Source organism: Muscardinus avellanarius (genome assembly GCF_963383645.1).
Source record: "Muscardinus avellanarius genome assembly, chromosome: 3".
Lineage (NCBI taxonomy): Eukaryota > Metazoa > Chordata > Mammalia > Rodentia > Gliridae > Muscardinus > Muscardinus avellanarius.
The window spans coordinates 130,187,887-130,212,142 of NC_137788.1; the positions used below are offsets into that span (position 1 = coordinate 130,187,887).

Below are 24,256 nucleotides of genomic sequence, written 5' to 3' on the forward strand. Positions count from 1 at the left end.
TGGAAACAGGGTCTCTTAAACCAGCACGGCTGGCTTCGAACCTATATGATCCTCCTGTCTCCGCCTCCCAAGCGCAGGGATTACAAGCGTGCGCCACCACGCCCGGCTTCCAGTCATATTTTTTTATTCTTTATGTTGAAATAAGTTCTCAAGGAGTTGCAGAGGGCCTCACTAAGTAGCTGAGGCTGTCCATGAACTGCTATCCTCCTGTCTCAGCCTCCCAAATGCTGGGATTGCAAGCGTGTGCCACCACACCCAGTTTATTTTTATATTTCAAAACAGGGTCTCAGCTGGGCGTGGTGGCGCACGCTTGTAATCCCAGCACTTGGGCGGCTGAAACAAGAGGATCACACAGGTTCGAAGCCAGCCTCAGCTACTTAGTTTCTCAGCAACTTAGTGAGATTGTGTTTCCAAATAAAATATAAAAATAGGTCTGGGAATATAGCCTGGAGGTAGAAAACCTCTGGGTTCCAACCCCACTACCACCAAAAAAACAACCAAAAAAAAAAAAAAAAAAAAACCAGGGTCTCGCTTAGTTGCTACAGCTAGCCTTGAACCTGTGATCCTCCTGTCTCAGTCTTCCAACTGTTGGGAATACAAAGGAGCAGTGCATGTCATCTCTCCTAGTTTATTATTTATTTATTTATTTATTTATTTATTTATTTATTGCGGGTCTGGGGATGGAACCCAGAGGCATTTGACCTCCAAGCTACATCCCCTGCCCTATTTTTTATTCTTATTTTATTTTGAAACAGGGTCTCACTAAGTTGCAGAGGGCCTCACTAAGAAGCTTAGGCTGTCCCCGAACCGCGATCCTCCTGTCTCAGCCTCCCGAATGCTGGGATTACAAGCGTGTGTCACCACGCCTGGCTTTATTTTTTATTTTTGAAACTGGATCCTGCTAAGTTACAATTGCTGGCCTTGAACCTATTATTCTCCTGTCTTGGATCAAATGTTTGATGCACAAATGTTCAGGGGTTATGATTTATCTTCTGAAGCAAAGTACTGTTACCTTGAGATTAGGTTTGTCTCAGCATCGCACTCCTCCTGATAATGGTTAATAGTTAATAATGGTTAATGATTTTTTTTTTTGTGGTGGTACTGGGGGTGGAACCCAGGGGCTTTTCTACCTCCAGGCTATACTCCCAGATCTATATTATTTGGAAACAGGGTCTCACTGAGTTGCTGAGAGCCTCACTAAGTAGCTGAGGTTGGCTTCGAACCTGTGTGATCCTCCTGTCTCAGCCTCCTAAGCGCTGGGATTACAAGTGTGCGCCACCATGCCTGGCAATGAAAATTTTTTTCTGCTGCAAGACTCTTGGAAAAAAGGACAGTTACCACCTAGAGAAGTAGAGAGCACTATTTATCACTTTTACAGTGTTTTTTGCAGTATTATCTAGACATGCTGCAGCTTTCCTTATTTTGTGAATATTTAAAGTAGAAAGCTTTCTAAAATGAAGGCCTATTTTTCTCTCTTCATCCTACTTACTGGCCTAAAGCTCCCCTTAACAAAGTAACTAGGTCTGTTAAGTCTTATTTTCTGCTTTTTCTTCCTGCCCTTTACTCTCCCAGGTGACTCAACTTAGAACCTTGTAGGAAGAGTGATACACTTACGCAAAATGTGGCTCCTTTGACAGTTAAACAAAATTCTACTTTGTCTTTTCATATTAGAATTTTTCCTCTTCCCCTTTCCATTTCTAGCCCTCTGACCTGTCTCCTCCTCAGCTCATTCATTATTGCTAAGGTTTGCAGACTATACCAGATAAAGAAGCCACTTTTATAAATATGCGTTCCCACCCAGCTGTTTCTAGAGTCAAAATAACATTCATCTTCTAATTGTATGACTGTTCCCTATGTACAGCTGTGTTCTCCCTCTTACTCTCACCTTTTAAATGAAGTGCCTATATCTCATTCTTACCTTGTCTAGAAATAAATGGGCACTGATCCTATTTAAATTGGTTATGCAATAAGCAGAGCAGCCCATTGCTGGGGGAGACATCCACTTGAATTCACTTTGCTAATAGGCAGGGAGAGCCTGGCTTTATTGCTTTCTTAGGAGATTCACCACCCTTTCCTTAAGATACCAGGACCTTGGAAATGGATAAAAAAAAATTCTATACTTTTCCCCCTCTGGATTCCCCCCCTCTGCCGTGTTTTTTGTTTTGTTTTTGTTTGTTTGTTTTGTTTTTTGTATTAGGGATCAAACTCAGGGGTATTCTACCTCTGAGCTGTACCTCCAACCCTCTTTATTTTTTACTTTGAAACAGGGTTTAAGTTGCTGAGGCTTAGAACTTAATGTTTCTCTTGTCTCTGCCTTCTAAGTATTGGTATTACAGTCACACTCCACCAGACCCAGCTCTCTGAAATCTTCTCTGTGTCTTATCTAAGGTGAAGATAATAGGGGGGCATTCTAAGGAAATTGTATGAAAAAACTCAGAATCCAAGCCAAGTGTGGTGGCATATACCTGTAATCCCAGTATTTGGGAAGCTGAGACAGGAGGATAACAGGTTTGAGGTCAGTCTCAGCACCTTTGCAAGACACTGCTTCAAAATAAAAAGGGTTGTGGTTGTAGCTTGGAAGTAGAATGCCCCTGGATTCAATTCCTAATACCACAAAAAGAATCAGAATCCATTAGAGAAAGCTGTGTCATGTCTTAGAAACCAAAAGAGCTGAGGTTCTCACTAATAGACCTTCAGACTTTTCCTCATTTGCAAAGTACCTTTAACATAGACCTGGAGGTATGGGTTAGTGGTAAAGCACTTGCCTAGTACAAAGGAGATTACCAGCACTGCAAAATAATAATAATAATAATAATGATAATAATAATAGGATGTATTCATTTCAAGTCACCCCTCCATGCCAGTCTGGTATGGAGCTGTATTTCTATTTTCTTTTTTCTTTTTTCTTTTTTTTTTTTTTTGTTCCTGGGGTTCCTGGAAGCCCTTCTACCTCCGGGCTACACTCCCAGACCTATTTTTACATTTTTTATATTTGGAAACAGGGTCTCCTAAGCCAACGCGCCCCTGGCTTCGAACCTGCGCGATCCTCCTGTCTCTGCCTCCCAAGCACGGGGATTACAAGCGTGGGCCACCACGCCCGGCTGTATTTCTATTTTCTGTATTTCTATGTTTCTAATAAACTTTTTTAAATCTTCAAAAAAAATAATAATCCTTGTTTTTAAAATAAAAAAAATACTGTAGATTGAGGTGTTACTCAGAGGTAGAATGCTCCTGGGTTCAATCCACAGTACTAGGGGGGAAAGAAAGAAAATATGATCAGACCAAGGAGTCATCTTTGCAGCTGTTGCTCATCCTAAGAGTTCCCAGTAACATCACAGACAATTCCCATGAAGTTATTCTGACCAATCCTATCATCTCCTTGGTGCCCAGAGTACTGACTAAACCCTCCTACAGAAGTCCGAGTACACTCAAATGACATATACTCTTCTCAGTGCCCAATGAGGTTTGTTTTGTCTATATCTATGTCTTCTTGTTTTCTAGGGATGTTGGTGGTAAATGTAACATGGAGGAACAAGACATACGTAGGTACACTTCTTGACTGTACACGGCATGATTGGGCACCCCCAAGGTGAGCACTTAGCACTATCTAGTTTGTACTAATCTTACCTACTCTAATCAGTGAACCCTTAATATCTTTATTCTGTTGTACACTTTATTTATTTATTTAGTAGTACCGGGGATTGAACCCAGGGGCATTCTACCTGTGAGCTATACCCTCAGCCCTATTTCTTTTCCTTTTTTTTTTTTTTAAATAGGTCTCACTACATTGATTAGTCTTACAACTTGCTGAGACTGTCCTTAAACTTGTGATCCTCCTGTCTCATCCCAAGTACCTGGATTACAGAAATGAGCCACCAGCCCAGCTAACTTTTTATTTACTTATTTATTTTTTATTTTGAAACAGGGTCAAGCCAGGTATGGTAGCACATGTTTGTAATCTCAGTACTTGGGAGGCTGAGACAGAAGGATCACAGGTTCAGAGTCAGCCCTGGCAACTTAGCAAGGCTCTCGGCAATCTAGTGAGACCCTGTTTCCAAATAAGAAAATCAGGCTGGGAGTATAACTTGAAGATTGAATGTCTTTGGGTTCCATCCCCAGAGCCAAAATAATTTTTTAAAAAAAGTTCAAACCTGCGATCTTTCTCTCAGCCTTCTCAAGTACTGGGATTACAAGCGTGTGCCACCACACCCAGCTCTTATTTTTTGTTTTATTGTTTTTTTTTAATTTTATTATTTATGTAGTAGTAGTAGTAGTAGTAGTAGTAGTAGTAGTAGTAGTAGTAGTACTGGGGTTCCTGGAAGCCCTTCTACGTCTGGGCTACTACACCCCAGACCTATTTTTATATTTTTATTTGGAAACAGGGTCTCTTAAACCAGTGAGGCTGACTCCAAACCAGCGCGATCCTCCTGTCTCTGCCTCCCAAGTGGGGGGATTACAAGCGTGTGCCACCACGCCCAGCTGTTTTTTATTTTTATTTTTTTGCAGTACTGGGGATGGAACCCAGGGGCATTCTGCCTCCAAGCTAAACCAGCCCTATTTTTTTCTTTATTTTGAAACAGGGTCTTACTGTGTTCAAAAGGCCTCACTAAGTAGCTGAGGCTGTCTGCAAACCGCAATCCTCCTGTCTCAGCCTCCCAAATGCTGGAATTGCAAGCATGCGCCACCACACCTTCCTTATTTTTTGTTTTAAAAAAGAGTCTCCTTAGGTTGCTGAGAGTCTCACTACATTGCTGAATTTATCCTCAAACATGCAACCCTTCTGTTACAGCCTCCCAAATTACAAAGTTTTTAAATCCTCATTTTGCTTTTCTGAGAAACATGTTAGAAGGATTTATCTCTGCTTTTGAACATGTAAGAATTTAGACAAACTAGCCAGGCATGATTGGGAGACAAGGAGGCTGAGACAAGAGGATGGCAGATTCATGGCCATCTTCAACAACTTAAGGAGGCCCTCCACAAATTAGTGAGACCCTGTCTCAAAAATAAAAAGCAGGGCTTGTGGTGTACCTCAAATGCAGAATCCTCCTTGTTCAATCCCCAGTATCATAAAAAGAAAGGAAAGAAAGAAGGAAAGAAGAATTTAGAGAAACTGTAATTAGGGTGATAACAGAAATGGTAGTAGCTTTAGAATAGCAGGACTGTTCTGGAGACTCAAAGGAGATACTTGACAAAAAATAGTGTGGTGGCGCACACCTTTTAATCTCAGCACTTGGGAGGCTGAGATGGGAGGATTGTGGGTTTGTGGCCAGCCTCAGCTACTTAGTGAGGCCCTCTGCAACTCAGTGAGACCTTGTTGCAAAATAAAAAATAAAAAGCCAGGCGTGCCGGGTGTGGTGGCGCACGCTTGTAATCCCCACGCTTGGGAGGCAGAAACAGGAGGATCGCGCAGGTTCGAAGCCAGCCACGCGCGCTGGCTTAGGAGACCCTGTTTCCAAATAAAAATGTAAAAATAGGTCTGGGAGTGTAGCCCGGAGGTAGAAGGGCTTCCAGGAACCCCAGTACCACCAAAAAAAAAAAAAAAAAAAAAAAAAAAAGCCAGGTGTGGTGACACATGCTTTTAGTCCCAGTACTTGGGAGGCTGAGACAGGAGGATTAAAGGTTTGTGCCCAACTTCAGCTACTTAGTGAGGCCCTCTGCAACTTAGCGAGACCCTGTTTTAAAATTAGAATAAAAAAATAGAGTTGAGTATGTAGCTTGGAGGTAGAATGCCCCTGGGTTCAATCCCTAGTACCACACACACACAAAAAAAATTTTTTTATAAAATAAAATTTATTTTATATAAAAATTTTTTATAAAATAAAAAGGGCTGAGTGTGTATCTCAGAGGTAGAATGCCCCTGGGTTAATTCCTCAATTAAAAAAAAAAAAATCCAGTTGTGGAGACATACTTGAAATCCTAGTACTTGAGAGTCTGAGATAGGAGGATCACAGGTTCCCCACTACCCTGAGCAACGTAGTGTGACCTTGTTTCAAATATTTAAAAAAATATATGTCTGAGGGTATAGCTCAGAGGCATTCTGCCCTTGGGTTCAATCTCCAGTACCACAAAAATAAATTAATTTTAAAAAATTGGACTGGGGATATAACTTAGAGGTAGACTGTCCCATTCAGACCCAATACCACACGCACAAAAAAGAAACAGACACCATCTGGAAGATTCTTTAAATTAGATATACTAGTTTAAAGATGTTTTCTCTTTTTAATAATATTCTTCTGTAAGCTAGGCAATCATGTTGCACATCTGTAATTCCAGTACTTGAGAGGTTAAGACAAGAGGATCGCAGGTTTGAGGACAGCCTCAGTAACTTAATGAGACCCTGTTTCTTTTCTTTCTTTCTTTTTTTTTTTTTTTTTTTTCAGAACTAGGGATTAAACCCAGGGGTATTCTACCTCTGAGCTATACCCCCAGCCCTATTTGTATTTTTTATTATGTTTTGTTTTGTTTTTGGTGGTACTGGGGTTCCTGGAAGCCCTTCTACCTCTGGGCTACACTCCCAGACCTATTTTATATTTTTATTTAGAAACAGGGTCTCCTAAGCCAGTGCACGTGGCTGGCTTCAAACCTGCGCGATCCTCCTATCTCCACCTCCCAAGTGCGGGGATTACAAGCATGCACCACCACGCCCGACTGTATTTTTTATTTTGAAACAGGGTCTCATTAAGTTGTGGAGGGCATCATTGAGTACCTGAGGCTGGCCTAGAACCTGTGATCTTCCTGTCCCAGCCTTCCAAGTACTAGGATTATAAGCGTGCACTGCCACACCCAACTAAGACCCTGTTTTAAAATAAAAAATAAAAGTGGGTATGGTGGTGCATGCTTGTAATCCCAGCATTTACGAGGCTTGAGACAGGAGGATCCGTGTTCGCAGACAGCCTCAGCTACTTAGTGAGACCCTCTGCAACTCAGTGAGATCCTGTTTCCAAATAAAGAATAAAAACTAGGGCTGGAGGTGTATCTCGGAGGTAGAATGCCCCTGGGTTCCATCCCCAGTACCACAAAAAATAAAGAAAGAAAGAAGAAGCTGGGTGTGGTGGCACATGCTTGTAATCCCAGCATTTGGGAGGCTGAGACAGGAGGATCGTGGTTCGCGGACAGCTCAGCTACTTAGTGAAGCCCTTTGCAACTCAGTGAGACCCTGTTTCAAAATAAAGAATAAAAAATTGGGCAGGGTTTGTAGCTCAAAGGTCAAATGCCTATGGGTTCCATCCCAGACCACAAAAAAAAAAAAAAAAAAAAAAAAAAGGAGCCGGGTGTGGTGGTGCACGCTTGTAATCCCAGCATTTGGGAGGCTGAGACTGGAGGATCCGGGTTAGCGGACAGCCTCAGCTACTTAGTGAGGCCCTCTGCAACTCAGTGAGACCCTGTTTCAAAGAATAAAAAATTGGGTAGGGGGGATAGCTCGGAGATCAAATGCCTCTGGGTTCCATCCCCAGACCCGCAAAAAAAAAAAAAAAAAAAAAAAAAAAAGAATAAAAATAGGGCAGGGGTGTAACTCGGAAGTCAAATACCCCTGGGTTCTATCCCCAGACCCACAAAATAAATAAATAAAGTAAAGTAGGGTTGGGATGTAGCTCAGAGGTAGACTAACCTTGGGTTCCATCCCAACATAATAGTTATAACACTAATAATAATAATATCCTTTTGTGTTTGTTCTTTGCAAAGGTTCTGTGACTCCCCCACCAGTGACCTTGAAATGCGCAATGGTCGAGGCAGAGGCAAACGTATGCGTCCCAACAGTAACACGCCTGTCAATGAGACAACCACAGCTTCTGACAGCAAAGGAGCCAGCAGCAGCAGCAAAACCCGAGCAGGAGCTAATAGCAAAGGCCGCAGGGGCAGCCAGAATTCTTCAGAGCATCGCCCACCTGCTACCAGCACCTCCGAGGACATCAAGGCCAGCCCTTCCTCAGCTAATAAGCGGAAGAACAAACCCCTTTCAGACATGGAGCTGAATTCTAGCTCAGAGGACTCTAAGGGGAGCAAGCGTGTCCGGACAAATTCCATGGGTTCAGCCACTGGCCCCCTCCCTGGGACCAAGGTAGAACCCACTGTGCTGGATAGAAATTGCCCCTCCCCCGTCCTGATTGACTGTCCCCACCCAAACTGCAACAAGAAGTACAAGCACATCAATGGACTTAAGTACCACCAAGCTCATGCCCATACAGATGATGACAGCAAGCCAGAAGCAGACGGAGACAGTGAGTATGGGGAGGAGCCCACCCTCCACTCAGATCTAGGCAGCTGCAATGGCGCACCTGTCTCACAGAAAGGTTCCTTGTCCCCTGCCCGCTCAGCTACCCCCAAAGTTCGGCTCATAGAGCCCCATAGCCCTTCTCCTTCAAACAAATTTAGCACAAAAGGCCTCTGTAAGAAAAAGTTGAGTGGGGAAGGGGACACCGACCTTGGGGCCTTATCCAATGATGGCTCTGATGATGGACCCTCTGTAATAGACGAAACAAGCAATGATGCCTTCGATTCTTTGGAAAGAAAGTGTATGGAGAAAGAAAAATGTAAAAAACCCTCTAGTTTGAAACCTGACAAGATTCCTTCCAAGAGCTTGAAGTCAGCCCGACCCATTGCCCCTGCCATTCCCCCACAGCAGATCTACACCTTCCAGACAGCCACCTTCACAGCAGCGAGCCCCGGCTCCTCCTCAGGGCTGACCACCACAGTGGTCCAAGCCATGCCCAACAGTCCCCAGCTCAAGCCCATTCAGCCTAAGCCCACGGTTATGGGAGAACCTTTCACAGTCAACCCAGCCTTGACTCCTGCCAAGGACAAGAAAAAGAAAGACAAAAAAAAGAAGGACTCTTCAAAGGAACTCGAAAGTCCTTTGACCCCTGGGAAGGTGTGTCGAACAGAAGAAGGCAAAAGCCCATTCAGGGAATCATCAGGAGATGCGATGAAAATGGAGGGGCTCCTCAATGGTTCATCAGATCCCCACCAGAGCCGACTGGCGAGCATTAAGGCAGAAGCTGATAAGATCTACAGCTTCACAGACAATGCCCCCAGCCCTTCCATTGGAGGCAGCAGCCGCCTGGATAGCACCACCCCCACTCAGCCCCTGACTCCCTTACATGTAGTGACCCAGAATGGTGCTGAAGCCAGCTCAGTCAAGACCAACAGCCCTGCCTACTCCGATATCTCTGATGCTGGGGAGGACGGGGAAGGCAAGGTGGACAGTGTCAAGTCAAAGGACCCTGAGCAGTTGGTAAAGGAAGGGGCTAAGAAGACTCTTTTCCCTTCTCAGCCACAGAGCAAAGACTCACCATATTACCAAGGCTTTGAGAGTTACTACTCTCCAAGTTACACACAGTCTAGTCCAGGGGCACTGAACCCCAGCAACCAGGCAGGAGTGGAGAGCCAGGCCCTGAAGACAAAAAAGGACGAGGAGCCTGAGAGCATTGAGGGGAAAGTGAAGAGCGATGTCTGTGAGGAAAAGAAGCCTGAGCTGAGCAGTTCCAGCCAGCAGCCCTCGGTCATCCAGCAGCGGCCCAACATGTACATGCAGTCTCTCTACTACAACCAGTATGCCTATGTGCCCCCATACGGCTACAGCGACCAGAGCTACCACACGCACCTCCTGAGCACCAACGCCGCCTACCGGCAGCAGTACGAAGAGCAGCAGAAGCGGCAGAGCCTGGAGCAGCCGCGGGGCATGGACAAGAAGGTGGAGATGGGCCTCAAGGAGCGGGAGGGCCTCAAGGAGGAGTGGAAGCAGAAGCCAGCAGTTCCACCCACGCTCACCAAGGCCCCCAGCCTCACAGACCTGGTGAAGGCAGGGCCTGGCAAGGCCAAGGAGCCGGGAGCCGACCCTGCCAAGTCGGTCATCATTCCCAAGCTGGATGACTCCTCCAAACTCCCCAGCCAGAACCCCGAAAGTCTTAAAGTGAAGCTGAGCGAGGCCAGCCACCTGGGCAAGGAGGGCTCCGAGGCCAAGGCGGGCACCGAGGTGGATCCCATACTCTGGTACCGACAGGTAACTGTTGCCCTGGAGGAACTGGAAATACTGGCGATGAACTTCCCTGCCTTCCTCACATCAGGGCCATCCTTAGGTGGGGGTTTCACAGAATTCAGATTTGCAAGAGAAATGAATAATTTAAATGAATAAATGAAAATTTTGCCTTTGTAAACCATTTTAATTTTTTTAAGCACTGTATTAGGTCTGTAAAAGATATTTTTGCCATTTGACAAGAAAGACCTAGATAAGTTAGCTACATTTGTCTAGGGTTACTTGAGCCTTCACTAGCAGAGCCAGGACTAGAACCCAGGAATCTCAATTGCTAGTCCCATTCCTTCTGCTGTTTGGTTCCTATGGAATGAGTTAATGGTGCGTGTGTGCGTGTGTACGTGCGTGCGTGTGTGTGTGTGTTACTGGGGGTTAAACCCAGGGGCATTCTACCTCCAAGATACACCCCCAGTCTTATTTTATTTGGGTCTTACTAGGTTGCTTAGATTCTCAGTATATTGCTGAGGCTGTCCTCAAACTTGCAATCCTTGTCTCAGCCTCCCACGTAGTGAGATTACAGGCACTCACCACCATGCCTAGCTTATCTCTCTCTTTTTTTTCCCTCCTGATACTAGAGATTGAACCCAGGGGTATTCTACATATGAGCTATTCTTCAGCCCTATTTTATTTTTATTTTGAAACAGGGTCTTGCTAAGTTGATGAGAGATTCTCACTACTTGCTGAGACTGTTCTCAAACCTGTGGTGTTCATGTCTCAGCCTCCCAAGTACTGGGATTACAAGTGTGCACCACCATGCCCAGCAATAAGTAGGATTTTATAGTTGATATATGAAAGATCATAAGTTCTAGGTTAGTCTCAGCAGTTTAGGGAGACTTGTCTCCCTAAAATTTTTTTTTTAGCTGGGTGTGGTGAAGCACACTTGTAATCCCTGCTTTTGGGAGGCTGAGATAGGAAGATCGCACAGGTTCGAGGCCAGCCTCAGCTAGTTAGTGAGGCTCTCAGCAACTTAGTGAGACCCCGTTTCCAAATAAAATATATAATTGGTCTGGGAGCATAGCCCAGAGGTAGAAAGCCTCTGGGTTCCACCCTCAATACCACCAAAATTAATTAATTAATTAATTTATTTATTTATTTGGTGGTACTGGGGTTCCTGGAAGCCCTTCTACCTCCGGGCTATACTCCCAGACCTATTTTATACTTTTTATTTGGAAACAGGGTCTCTTAAGCCAGCGCGGCTGGCTTCAAACCTGCGCGATCCTCCTGTCTCCGCCTCCCAAGTGCAGGGATTACAAGCGTGCACCACCATGCCCAGCAATTTTAAAATATTTTAAAGGGCTGGGGATTAGCAAGGCATGGTGGCACACCTGTAATCCTAGTACTTGGGAGGCTGAGACAGAAGGATCTCAAGTTCAAGGCCAGCCTCAGCAACTTAGGCTCCCCACAACTTAGTGATATCCTGTTTCAAAATAAAAAATAAAATAGACCCGAGTGTGGTGGCGCACGCTTGTAATCCCCGCGCTTGGGAGGCTGAGACAGGAGGATCACACAGGTTCGAAGCCAGCCTCAGCTACTTAGTGAGGCTTTCAGCAACTTAGTGAGACCCTGTTTCCAAATAAAATATATATTTTAAAAAGAGGGTCTGGGAGTATAGCCCGGAGGTAGGAAGCCTCTGGGTTCCACCCCCAGTACCACCAAAATAAAAAATAAAATAGTGTCAGGCATGGTGGTGCATGCCTGTCATCCCAGTACTTGGGAGGCTGAGACAGGAGGGCCACAGGTTCAAAGACAGCTTCGGCAATTTAGTGAGACCCTGTTTCAAAGTAGGAAATAAGCCGGGCGTGGTGGCGCACGCTTGTAATCCCTGCTCTTGGGAGGCTGAGACAGGAGGATTGCGCAGGTTCAAAGCCAGCCGCAGCTACTTAGTGAGACCCTGCTTCCAAATAAAGTATAAAATAGGTCTGGAAGTATAGCCCGGAGGTAGAAAGCCTCTGGGTTCCATCCCCAGTACCACAAAATAAATAAATAAATAAATAAATAAATAAATAAATAAATAAATAAATAAATAGAAAGAAAGAACAAAGTAGGAAATAAGGCTGGGCGTGGTGGTGCACACTTGTAATCCCCACATTTGGGAGGCAGAGAATGGAAGGAAGATCTAGTTCATGGACAGCCTCAGCTATTTAGTGAGACCCTTTGCAACTCAGTGAGACCCTGTTTCACAAATGAAAAGACTAAAAAATGGGTAGGGGTGTAGATCGGAGGTACAGTGCCCTTGGGTTCTATCTTTGGTACCACACACACACACACACACACACACACACACACACACACACACACACACAAAGTAGGATATAAAATAGGGCTGGGAGTGTATCTCAGAGGCAGAATGTTCCTGGGTTTAATTCCCAGTTCTGCAAAAAAAAAAAAAAAGGCTATGGGTGGGGTTTAGTGGTAGACTTCTCCTGGGTTCTATCTCCAGTTCTGCAAAAACAAATTTTTAAATTTTTAAAAGGGCTGGGGATGGAGATTAGTAGAGCACTCACCTTGCATGTGTGTGCAGCCATGGATTCATCCCCAGAACCATTAAAGGGGTGATTTTATAGGTGAAATAAAAACAAGGAAAGTGAAGTCTTGCATATAGCTCTCCTCATGAGGCTTAGAGTATCTTGCCTTCCCTTTTGGTGCCACAGTTCTACCCCTCCTCTGACCTGGGTGGCAGTGAGTGGTCCCAGCCCTGAGCTTGTTCTCAGTGAGACATCCTGGGAGGGGACAGCCTCTGCTCTCCAAGGAGCCATTACCCCAGCAAGTGCATATTTGTCTAGAGAACACACACTGATGGCTCTTCCTTCCTTCCTTCCTTCCTTCCTTCCATCCTTTCTTTCTTTTTTTTTTTTTTTTTTTTTTTTTGCAGTACTGGGGATGGAAGCCAGGGGCATCCTACCTCCAACACCCACAGCCCGAATTTTTATTCTTTATTTTGAAATAGGGTCTCACTGAGTTGCAAAGGGCCTCACTAAGTAGCTGAGGCTGTCCACAAATTGTGATCCTCCTGTTTCAGCCTCCCAAATGCTGGGATTACAAATGTGCGCCACCATGCCCAGTGGGTTTTCCCTTCTCCTACATCTTGTTATCTTGTTTCCTTGGATGGTAAGGGTGTGTGTGTGTGTGTGTGTGTGTGTGTGTGTGTGTGTGTATGTGTTGCTAGGAATGGAACCCAGGGACATTCTACCTCTGATCTATACCCCCAGTCCTATTTTATTTTCTACTTTGAAACAGAATGTCACTAGGTTGATGACAGTCTTACTACTTGCTAAGGCTATCCTCGAACCTGGGATCCTCCTGTCTTAGCTCCCAAGTACTGGGATTACAGGCATATGCCTCTATACCAGCTCTGGAGAACTTTTAAAGAGAGACCAGAGTTGGATTATAAACAGATCACTAGAAGCCAAGATCCTACCCTGCCCCAGGTTTCTAGTTTAATTACCTACTGGTGTTTCCCCTGAAACCTTGGGCTTGAAATATATCTGTTTTAGGTATACAACACTCAACTTCTTGTTCTGCGATTGTTATAGGAGGCAGAGCCCCGGATGTGGACTTATGTTTATCCTGCCAAGTACTCAGACATCAAGTCAGAGGATGAGCGGTGGAAGGAGGAACGGGACCGCAAATTGAAGGAAGAAAGGAGTCGGAGTAAGGACTCTGTGCCCAAGGAGGATGGGAAGGAAAGCACAAGTAGTGACTGCAAGCTGCCCACGTCTGAGGAGTCCCGCCTTGGGAGCAAGGAGTCCCGACCAAGTGTCCATGTGCCTGTGTCTTCCCCCCTCACCCAGCACCAGTCCTACATCCCCTACATGCACGGCTACTCCTACAGCCAGTCCTATGATCCCAACCACCCCAGCTACCGGGGCATGCCTGCCGTGATGATGCAGAACTACCCAGGTACGGCACCGGGGTGTGGCACGGGAAGGGAGATGAAGCGCACCCCCAAACCCAGGGTTTTGTTTCTCAGCCCTCAGGTACAGGGAGGCTTGCTGGATGACAGCTCTTTTTTTAATGTGTCATTCTAGGAAGTGGCCACTCTAACCCTTAGCTCCTTAAATGACTCCTAATTGCAGTACAAAGGACCACCTGCCCCTCCCTTGCTCCACTAGAGGCTGCCACCTTGGTATTTTTCATTAATAACTTAGAAATAAAACTGCCTTCCTACCACAGCCACCTTTTCTCAGCTAAGATTTTTTTTAGACATATGCTCTAAATTTTGTAATGTACAAGGCACTATGGAAAATGCAAAAGAAGTAAAAAAGACTAGTTCCCTCCATCCAAGGACTTTATAACTTAATTATAGCAGGAGGAGAGACACATGGAAGAAATAAAATTCATGCCAGAACAATGTGTGTATTCAGGTAAAAGATCATGCTCAGCTGTAAGGTCGGAAAGCAATCAGAGATGGGAAGGGCTGTTTGAAGTTAGATTAGGAGGATGTCAGGCCAGGTTCAGCCTGAAAAGACTTGCCATTTATTTATTTATCTATCTATTATACTGGAGATTAAATTTAGGGGCATTCTACCTTTGAGCAGCACTCTCAGTTCGATTTTATTTACTTTTTTTTTTTTTTTTTTTTTTTCAGTATTGGGGGTGGAATCCAGGGGTATCCTACCTCTACCTCTAAGTGCCCAGCCCTATTTTTTTTTTAATGGGTCTGGAAGTGGAACCCATGGGCATTTGACCTCCGAGCTATACCCCCTGCCCTATATTTTTATTCTTTATTTTGCCCGGCTCAAAAACAAATAAAATTTAAAAAATAAAAATAAAAAGGGCTGTGGGAGTAGTGCAAAGGTAGGAATGTCCCTGGGTTCAATCCCCAGTTAAAAAGGAGGAGGAGAGCCAGGCATAGTGGCACACGCTTATAATCCCTGCACTTGGGAGGCTGAGACAGGAGGATCGCACAGGTTTGAAGCCAGCCTCAGCTACTGAGTGAGGCTCTCAGCAACTTAGTGAGACCCTGTTTCCAAATTAAGTATAAAATAGGTTTGGGAATATAGCCTGGATGTAGAAAGCCCCTGGGTTCTACCCCCAATACCACCAAAAATAAAAAGAAGGAGAAGAGGAGGAGGAGGATGTTGTTCTTTTATTCAACTCTACTCACTGATTTCTATTGCCCAAAGAGCCATGTAGAATTCTGGAATGGAAGAGCACTGCTCTTAATTTAACTACCTGGGCAAAGTGGTGCACACTTGTAATTCCAGTACTTAGGAGGCTGAGACAGGTTGAGAATTGCAGGTTCAAAGCCAGCTCAAGTTAGAGAGACCTTGTTTCAAAATAAAAATGACTTGGGGATGTAACTCAGAGTTAGAATGCCCGTGGGTTCAATCTCTAGTACCAATTTTTTAAATTTTATTATTATTTATTATTATTATTATTATTATTATTATTATTATTATTATTATTCAGGTCTGGGAATGGGACCCAGGGGCATTCGACTTCTGAGCTACACTCACAGCCCTATTTTTTGTTTTTTTATATTGAAACAGGGTCTCACAAAGTTGTATAGAGCCTCACTAAGTAGCTAAGGCTGGCTGTAAACCACAATCCTCCAGTCTTAGCCTCCTGAATACTGGGATTACAAGCCTGTGCCACCATGTCCAGCTTGTTGTGTTATTGTATTTTGATTAACAGGTAGTAATTGTACAGATTAATGGGGTACAATGTAGTATTTCAACACATGCATACAGCATGTACTTAACAAATCAGGCTAATTAGCATTTTCTTTTTCTTATTTTGCTTTCTTTTTATTTTTGTGGAACTAGGGAAGGAATTCAGGTACATTCTACCTTCAGGCTATACCCTCAGACCTTTTTATTCCCTTTTTTTTTGGGGGGGGTACTGGGGATGGAACCCAGGGGCCTTCTACCTCCAGGCTATACTCACAGACCTATTTTTGATATTTTTTTTATTTGGAAACAGGGTCTCTTAAGCCAGCTGAGGCTGGCTTTGAACCTGCACGATCCTCCTGTCTCAGCCTCCCAAGCGCGGGGATTACAAGCGTGCGCCACCACACCCGGCTTATTCCTTATTTTGAAATAGAGTCTTGCTAGGTTGCTAAAGCTGGCCTTAAACCTACGATGCTCTTGTCTCAGCCTCCTAATTGCCGGGAGGTATGCGCCACTGCATCTAGCTATTGCCATTTCTTTTTTTTTTTTTTGCGGATCTGGGGCTGGAACCCAGAGGCATGTGACCTCTGAGCTACACCCCCTGCCCAATTTTTTATTCTTTATTTTGAAACAGGATCTCACTGAGTTGTGAAGGGCCTAAGTAGCTGAGGCTTTCTGGTTTCAGCCTCCCGAATGCTGAATTACAATCATGCACCACCACGCCTGGCTATGCCATTTCTTTATGTTAGGAGCCTTTGAGCTCCTCTCCCAGATCATTATAAAATATATAACAGGCCTGGAGTGTAGCTCAATGGTAAAATTGTGTGCTTTGCATGTATAAGGCCCTTGATTCAATCCCCAGCACTGCAAAAAAAAAAGTAAATAGATAAAATATATAGCAGAGCCAGACACAGTGGCCCAAAACCTGTGATCTCAGTACTTATGAGGCTGAGGCAGAAATATTGCAGGTTTGAGGCTAACCTCAGCAGTATACTGAGGCCCTATTTCTTTCCTTCTTTCTTTTTCTTTTTTTTTTTTTTTTTGAAACCGGTCTCACTGAGTTACAAAGGGCCTCACTAAGTAGCTGAGGCTGTCTGTGAACCACGATCCTCCTGTCTCAGTTTCCCAAATGCTGGGATTACAAGCGGGCACCACCACACCTGGCTCTGAGGCCCTGTTTCAAAATTTAAACATTTTAAAAAGGGAAAGGGGGCTGGGCGTGGTGGTACATGTTTGTAATCTCAGTACTTGGGAGTCTGAAACAGGAAAATCGCAGGTTTACAGCCAGCCTCAGCAACTTAGTGAGGCTCTCAGCAACTCAGCAATACTCTGTTTCCAAATAAAAAATAAAATAGGGCTGGGGTGTAGCTCAGAGGTATAAGACCCCTGGGTTCAATCCCTAGCACTAAATAAAAAGGCAGGAGGTATAGCTCAAAGGTAGAATAGAATGCCTCTGGGTTTAATTCCAATTACAATAAATAAAATTATAATATTTTTAAATATATATAATGTATGTATGTGTGTATATATATATGTATATACATATATATGTGTGTGTGTGTGTATATATATATATATATATATATATATATATATATATATATATATATATATAAACTAGGCTATTGTGAACTGTAGTTACCCAGTGTGCTGTGGAACGTTAGAACATGTTCCTGTTTTGGTACCTGTTATCCAACTCTTCCCACTTGGGTATTTCTTAGAGCTCTCAACTTCCTACAGTCTAAATAATCTTGACATTCTAGTACTAGGCATTGAACCCAAGGGCATTCTACCTATGACGTCATCCAAATACTGGAAATACAAATATGTGCCCCCTTGCTCAACTTAGTGACTTACTTATTTTCTTTCTTTCTCTTTCTTTCTTTCTTTCTTTCTTTCTTTATTTATTTATTTATTTATTTCTGTGGTACTGGGGTTCCTGGAAACCCTTTTACCTCCGGGCTACACTCCCAGACCTATTTTAAACTTTTTTATTTGAAAACAGGGTCTCTTAAGCCAATGCGGCTGCTTATGACCCTGCACTATCCTCCTGTCTCCGCCTCCCAAGTGCGGGGATCATAAGCATGCGCCACCACACCCGCCCCACTTGGTGACATTATTAAAAGACAATCTCAGCCAGGCATGTTAGCACACCTTTGTAATTTCAGTATTTGGGAGGCTGACACAGGATAATCACACGTTCAAAGCCAGCCTCAGCTACTTAGTGAGATCGTCCACAACTTAGTGAGACCCTGTTTCAAAATAAAGGATAAGAAATAGGCCTGAAGTTGTAGCTCAGAGTTAGAATGCCCCTGGTTGAATCCCCAGTATGGCAAAATAATTAATTAAAAGACAAACTCCAAACAGGACAAGTAAGTTTCTCAAACAGAAATGGGAAGTTGTCTCCCACTTGAGGTATTCCTTACTCACTGATACCCATGCTTGTGTATATAAAAATAGTTCCATTTGTTGAGGGCTTGCTCTGATTCAGGCACTGTCCTAGGTGATTTATGCATATTTATTTTTAAAATACTCATTATTTTTAAGCAGGCATGGTTACAAGGGATTACAAGGCACACGTGTAATCCCAGTACTTGAGAGGCTGAGACAGGAGGATCCCAGGTTCGCAGCCAGCCTCAGCTACTTAGTGAGGCTCTGTTTCAAAATAAAGAATAAAAAGTAGGGCTGTGGGTATAGCTTGGAGGTAGGATGCCCCTGAGTTCAATCCCTGGTATCAAAAATAACAAAGAAAGGAAGGAAAAGGAAAGGGAGGGAAGGAAGAAATGGAGGAAAGGAAGAAAGAAAGCCAGGCATGGTGGCTCATGCTTGTAATCCCAGCATTCAGGAGGCAGAGATAGGAAGGCGGCCAGCCCCAGCTACTTAGGCCCTTTGCAACTTAGTGAGACCCTGTTTCAAAATAAAGGAGAAAAAAAAAAAAAAAAAAAGCCAGGCGTGGTGGCGAATGCTTGTAATCAATCCCGCACTTGGGAGGCTGAGACAGAAGGATCGCGCAGGTTTGAAGCCAGCCTCAGCTACTTTGTGAGGCTCTGAGCTACTTAGTGAGACCCTGTTTCCAAATATAAAATAGGTCTGGGAGTGTAGCCTGGAGGTTAGAAAGCCTCTAGGTTCCATCCCCAGTACCACACACAAAAAAAAAAATTAATAAAAAATAGGGTAGGGGGTGTAGCTTGGAGGTAGAATGTTCCTGGGTTCCATCCCCAGACCCACAAAAAAAAAAAAAAAAAAAAAGGGAATTGAAGCTGGGCATGGTGGCACAAGCTTGTAATCCTAGCATTCAGGAGACTGAGACTGGAGGATCATGGTTCACGGACAGCCTCAGCTACTTAGGCCCTCTGCAACTTAGTGAGACCCTGTTTCAAAATAAAGAGTAAAAAATAGGGCAGGGGGTGTGGCTCAGCGGTCAAATGCCCCTGGGTTCCATCCCCAAACCTGCAAAAAAAAAAAAAATGGGAATTGAACCCAGGAGCCTTCTATCTTTGAGCTACCCTCCCAGCTTCCCCCCCCCTTTTTATTATTCTTTTATTTTGAAACAGTCTCACTAAGTTGCAGAGGGCCTCACTAAGAAGTTGAGGCTGGCTGAGAACCTGTGATTCCCCTGTCTCAGCCTCCCAAGTACTTGGATTACAAGTGTGTACCACCACATCGGGCTGGTATCTGCATTCATTTGCTCAAGGTTACCCCACTAGTAAGTCTTGGAGGTATAGTTGAGGCCAAGGCCATCTGACTTTAAATTCTATATCTTTCCACTTTATCATACCACCTCTCCAAGATGAAGGTGAGATTACTTCTAAGAACTATAGCAGATCTGGTGAAGTCAGCTCCAGGAAACTGAGGGTCATGTTCTTACATACCTTTGCTAATTTCTCCCTTTACAGTTCAGTAAGGATAAGCCAGTAGTCTCAGCCCAAAGACATCAAGGCAAAATACCTCAGCCTTTGCCTGGGAGCTAGTGCCCATCTAATCAGGCTCATTAAAGCAGTTTCTTCAACTCATTCTTTGACCATTTTACTTCTCCTTCCCCAGGTTCCTACTTGCCTTCCAGCTACTCCTTCTCCCCATATGGCAGCAAGGTCTCAGGTGGTGAAGATGCCGACAAGGCACGAGCCAGCCCCAGTGTCAGCTGTAAATCCAGTTCAGAATCCAAAGCCCTGGACATCCTGCAGCAACATGCCAGTCACTACAAGAGCAAGTCTCCCACGGTAAACGAAGGACAGCCACCCAGGCCTTTATCCAAAGACCAAACAGACCAGATCCCAGGTCTTGGAGTCAGGGCAAGTGCAGGTCCTATCCCCAGTGCAGCTTGTGACTTGACACTGGCTCCATCTGGGCACCTCCTTGACTCGTAGGTGTCCTGCACTCAGGAAGTCATAATGTGGGGCCCTGGTGTGTCAACTCGTGTCTCACTGTAGTGCTCTTGTGTGTCTCCTTTCCTTTCCAGATAAGTGATAAAACTTCTCAGGAGAGAGATCGGGGAGGTTGTGGGGTTGTTGGGGGTGGTGGCAGCTGTAGCAGTGTCGGGGGCGCAGGTGGGAGTGAACGCAGTGTCGACCGGCCTCGCACCTCCCCTTCCCAGCGCCTGATGTCCACACACCACCACCACCACCACCTGGGATACTCACTGCTCCCCGCGCAGTACAACCTCCCGTACGCAGCAGGTAAGCTGTGGTTCCCACCATCCAGTAGTAGTGCCCACAGGCAGGTCCCCTGCCCTGTGAGAACCTTTTTGTTTTTCTTCTCAAGCTTCTAATCTGTCCAGAGTCCAACTCCTGCAGGTAGTCATTAAAGCATATGACATTTATTTCCTCCTTTGGACCTTAGGAACTCTCAAACTCCTCCAGAATGTTGGCTTTGACATTCAGAAAAATAAGGAACAGGTGTTCCCACAGCCAAGGCAGCTAAAAGCAGAGCCATGCTCTCCTTCCCTGGCCACTGTGTCTGGCCCAGTGTCAGGTTTTTCCTGCCAGCACCCCAGACTCAGTGGAACAAGGAATTTAAGGGGAAACTGGCAGCTGGTGATGAGGTGTCTGGGAGTGCTGCACTGACATGTTCCCCCTCCCCAGGGCTTTCTTCCACGGCCATTGTTGCCAGCCAGCAAGGCTCAGCTCCTTCACTCTACCCGCCCCCCAGGAGGTGAGAATGGTAAGTGGCATTGGTTAATTTGGGGCACTATGGAGCAGGGATCACTGCTACTTGGGTCACAGGGTCCCTGTGGAGCTGGGTGAGGGATACCTATGTGGGGCCGGCGTAGGAGAAACAGTAGAGCCCTGGCCAAGCCTCTTGTAGGAGCCTCCTGGGAAGCCTCCAAGGGGGGACCATGGAGCACGTGTCCCCTGAAGACTGTATTGGCCTTGCCTAAAGTTCATTTTCTTGGAGCACGCTCTTGTAGTTGTCAAGCCCTCAAGCTGAGTGCCTGGTTACCTGTCCATGTTTCCCTTGCAGAACACCGAGTGCCCGGATAAAGTCAGCCTACGGGCCCGGACTGGCTCACCCAAGGAGGTGCTGGAGGTGCCATTTAGACATCAGTTAAATGGTGTTGATCATCCTGTTTGCCGTTCCTGCCATGACTGAAGGCAGACCCTTGGCTCTCTCGCCTCCACCAGACCCCTGGACTCCCTGACCCTCCCTCTTCCTCAGGAGCTGGAGAGCTGGTACTTAGCAAAAATATTTATTCTCTCAGCCACATCATGACTGTGGTGGCCTCTGTGGAGATGAAGGCATGGGGAGCAACCAGGGGACACAGCCTCAGCCCAGAGAAGTCACTGCTCTGTTCTTCAACCCCTGATCTGCTGCCAGAGCAGTAACCCCCCCCCCCGCCCCTGCCCTGGGAGGGACCCCCAAGCACTGGATGAGGTGTAAAAACAGCACAGCAGCCATACCCCTCTCAGTGTATTACCGCCATCGCCAGATCCCGCCTCTCCCCAGTGGTTTGGGCCCTGGGAGCTGACAGCATGTGGAGGAATTAGAATCTCAGGAAAAGAACTTGGGGGCTGTTTTCTCTGTAGTTGTGAAAACAAGGTCTTCAAACATAGAGACTTTCCCATCTAAAGTGAGCACAGATAAAACGCTCAGAGCCGAGCCTGGAAAGGAAGACCGAGGCATCTGGCCCACCACGGCCTTGAGCTACCTGTCAGGGAGAGGGCAGGGCTTCTGGCACCAGCACAGGACTCCCCGGAATACTGGGAGGGAGCGGAGCATGAATGGAGTCTGAAGTTGGACTTGCATCCCCACTAAGTCCTGCTGCTGCTTATCTCTGAACTCCTCTCACCCTTCTCTTCCCTCCTGACTCCTTGATGCCTTTCCCAGGGGGATTCCCACCCTGATCCCGCCTCTTCTTTTCCACTGCTTGGCTCTGAAGACTCAGGCAAATGAAATAGTATCACCTCAGCATGGGGAAGGTTGGTGTCTGCCAGGTCACCTTAGGGCAAGGCCCAGAAGGCAGGCCCTGGAGCACCCAGCAGTTCTTGGGGATGTCCTGTCTGTGCAGCCATTTGAGTATCTTCCTCACTTTTAGGGCCACAAATGTACATGGCCCAGTTCTTCTGTCTACAGTACATGATTTTCTATTGCTCAATCTGTAATCTCCATGGTATCAATACAAGCTGTGTGTCTTTGTAACACACATTCTCACTTTAGGTGCCACTGGCCATGGGAGGTTATTGGTTCCTCGGAACCTGGGAAAACCCATCCAAGCATTACTTGTGGGAGTCAGAGCAAACTCCGTGGTACTATGCTGTGAGCTAGCAGGCATCTCTGCTCTCCTTAGAAATGGTCTCCGGCCCAAGCTTCATGCTCTGCACTAGGAGGACGATGACGTGCCGACTCTGTTGGAGTCACTTCTTCCCAAATGTGGGAAGCTTTAGCTCTCTTTGTTTTCATGATGTATCCCCCCTTTGTTCTCTTCCCCTCTTTCCTTGTCCCTCTGGATTGAGAGAAAGATCCACAGACACCAGCCTAAGCTCAAGGAGGGTGTTTGTGACCAGAGTGCCAAAAGTGGCCATTTAAGAGCAGAAGTGTGGCTCGATTTGATTTTGGAGGAGGATAGGGAGCAGGGGGACAGTAAGCACAATGCCCAGAGGGTGGTTTCCAAGAACCCTGCAGCCCTATACAGAGATGACTTGATGGAAGGAGCCCTGCCGACATACAGATCTTTCCTCTAAGCTTGTCCTTGTTTTCATTCAAGGTGGGTTCTGAACCCCCAACACATGCTGCGACCTGTTGGCAGGGCCCCGCAGCCTCCATCCCTCCCCTGCCTTCTGCTGCCCTGGGGTCATCCCTGAGCAGGGACTTCCCTTTCACCCATGGAAGCAGCTGGTGTAGACAGCTTCACCCCACCTAACCTGAGTCGCCCCTACCAGGAGGGTGAGGGAAGCTCACCCTGATTGTGCGCTCTGGCTCCTGTGGGGTAGAGCCAAGGGCCTATCTCTGTTCCTATTTGTTTTTAAGTATGTTATATGTTTTGTATCTGTGGCTCTGGCCTGCAGCGTGCTCTGTACATATTGTAAAGAAACTGTTGGAATAATTTTCTTTCTCACTGGGCAGGCATGGCCCCGCATTCCTGCCTTTCCACTTCGTTCTGTATCGTTCTGTAACAGAGGAAGAGGAGGAGGAGGAACTGCTGTATTCGCAGAGCGCCTGGGCTTCTGCAGAAGGGAACAGCTCTTCCCCCCCCCCCCACCTCAACATTCAGCTCTTTGATCCTTATATCCAAGTCTCCCTTGAAGAGCTGGGCTGCCCAGAAGAGCAGGTGAAAGCAACAGTGGCGCGATAGCACTGCCTTCTCCCGGGCCCTGACCCTCACTGGGCCCGGCCTTTCCTCCGGGAATTAACATGCAGCAGAAGCGGTAGGAGCTGTGGAGGTCCTTGACAGTGCTGAGGGAAAGGTCTATGTCCACCCCAGCCTCTCTGCACAGGGAAAAGCACAGGTAGGGGCTGCCTGTGGTGCCACAGCCTAGTCAGAGGGATGACACGCTCAGCAAGGATCCCCTCCCCCCACAAGAGGCTGGAAAAGGTTGCTGCTGAGGGCCCAGTCTGCCAGACCACCCTCTCTGAGCTGCCTGCCCAGGCCCTCGTGAAGGCTGCAGGGGAGGGGGGCCTCAGCCCAGGAAGAGCAGCCTGGCTTGGAGAGCTGCTCTGTAGGAGCCTCCTCAGTTAAGGTGTGCTAGTTCCTTCACCTGCCTTCTCTGCTTTATACATGTCTGTGTTCATGTATGAGGTTTCTTTCTCTGCCCCTCTCTCCCACATATCTCACGGTCAGTGAACCACAGAGGGCACTTATGAAGCGGTCATTTCTTGACTCTCCTCTCCAGGCTCCAGGGTGGGAGGACTTAATTTAGGGAGATGGGGATTAAAGCTACAGAAGGGTTGGAGAATTGTATACAGGCTTTGAAGCCCCCTTGTGTAACTTCCCCATATCCCCATCACCATTCCAACGTCTCCTCTGATGCCCAGGAGATCCAACTGGGCAGCTAGTTGGCCCCATAAGTTTGGGCCTTTGTCACTTGTTTTATTACTGGGCCATCCCAGGAAGCTTTCCAGTGATGCCCTGCCATGGGCCCCTCCTGGGATCCAGCCCCTCCCAGGCCCTGTCCCTAGC

General features: G+C 46.1%; 1 protein-coding gene across 1 annotated transcript in view; it reads left to right on the forward strand.

Annotated features, from left to right (window-relative positions):
* The window catches only part of ZNF609 (zinc finger protein 609), a gene marked incomplete at both ends in the record, with an annotated part of 163,118 nt that extends 142,321 nt beyond the window's left edge, over positions 1–20,797 (forward strand). The window contains 6 exons of the mRNA XM_080692776.1: positions 3,502–3,589; positions 7,684–10,000; positions 13,564–13,930; positions 19,687–19,862; positions 20,102–20,318; positions 20,724–20,797. Coding sequence (XP_080548902.1) covers positions 3,502–3,589; positions 7,684–10,000; positions 13,564–13,930; positions 19,687–19,862; positions 20,102–20,318; positions 20,724–20,797 — 3,239 coding nt within the window. The remainder of the gene's footprint in view (positions 1–3,501; positions 3,590–7,683; positions 10,001–13,563; positions 13,931–19,686; positions 19,863–20,101; positions 20,319–20,723) is intronic.
* Between the last annotated feature and the right edge of the window lie 3,459 nt (positions 20,798–24,256).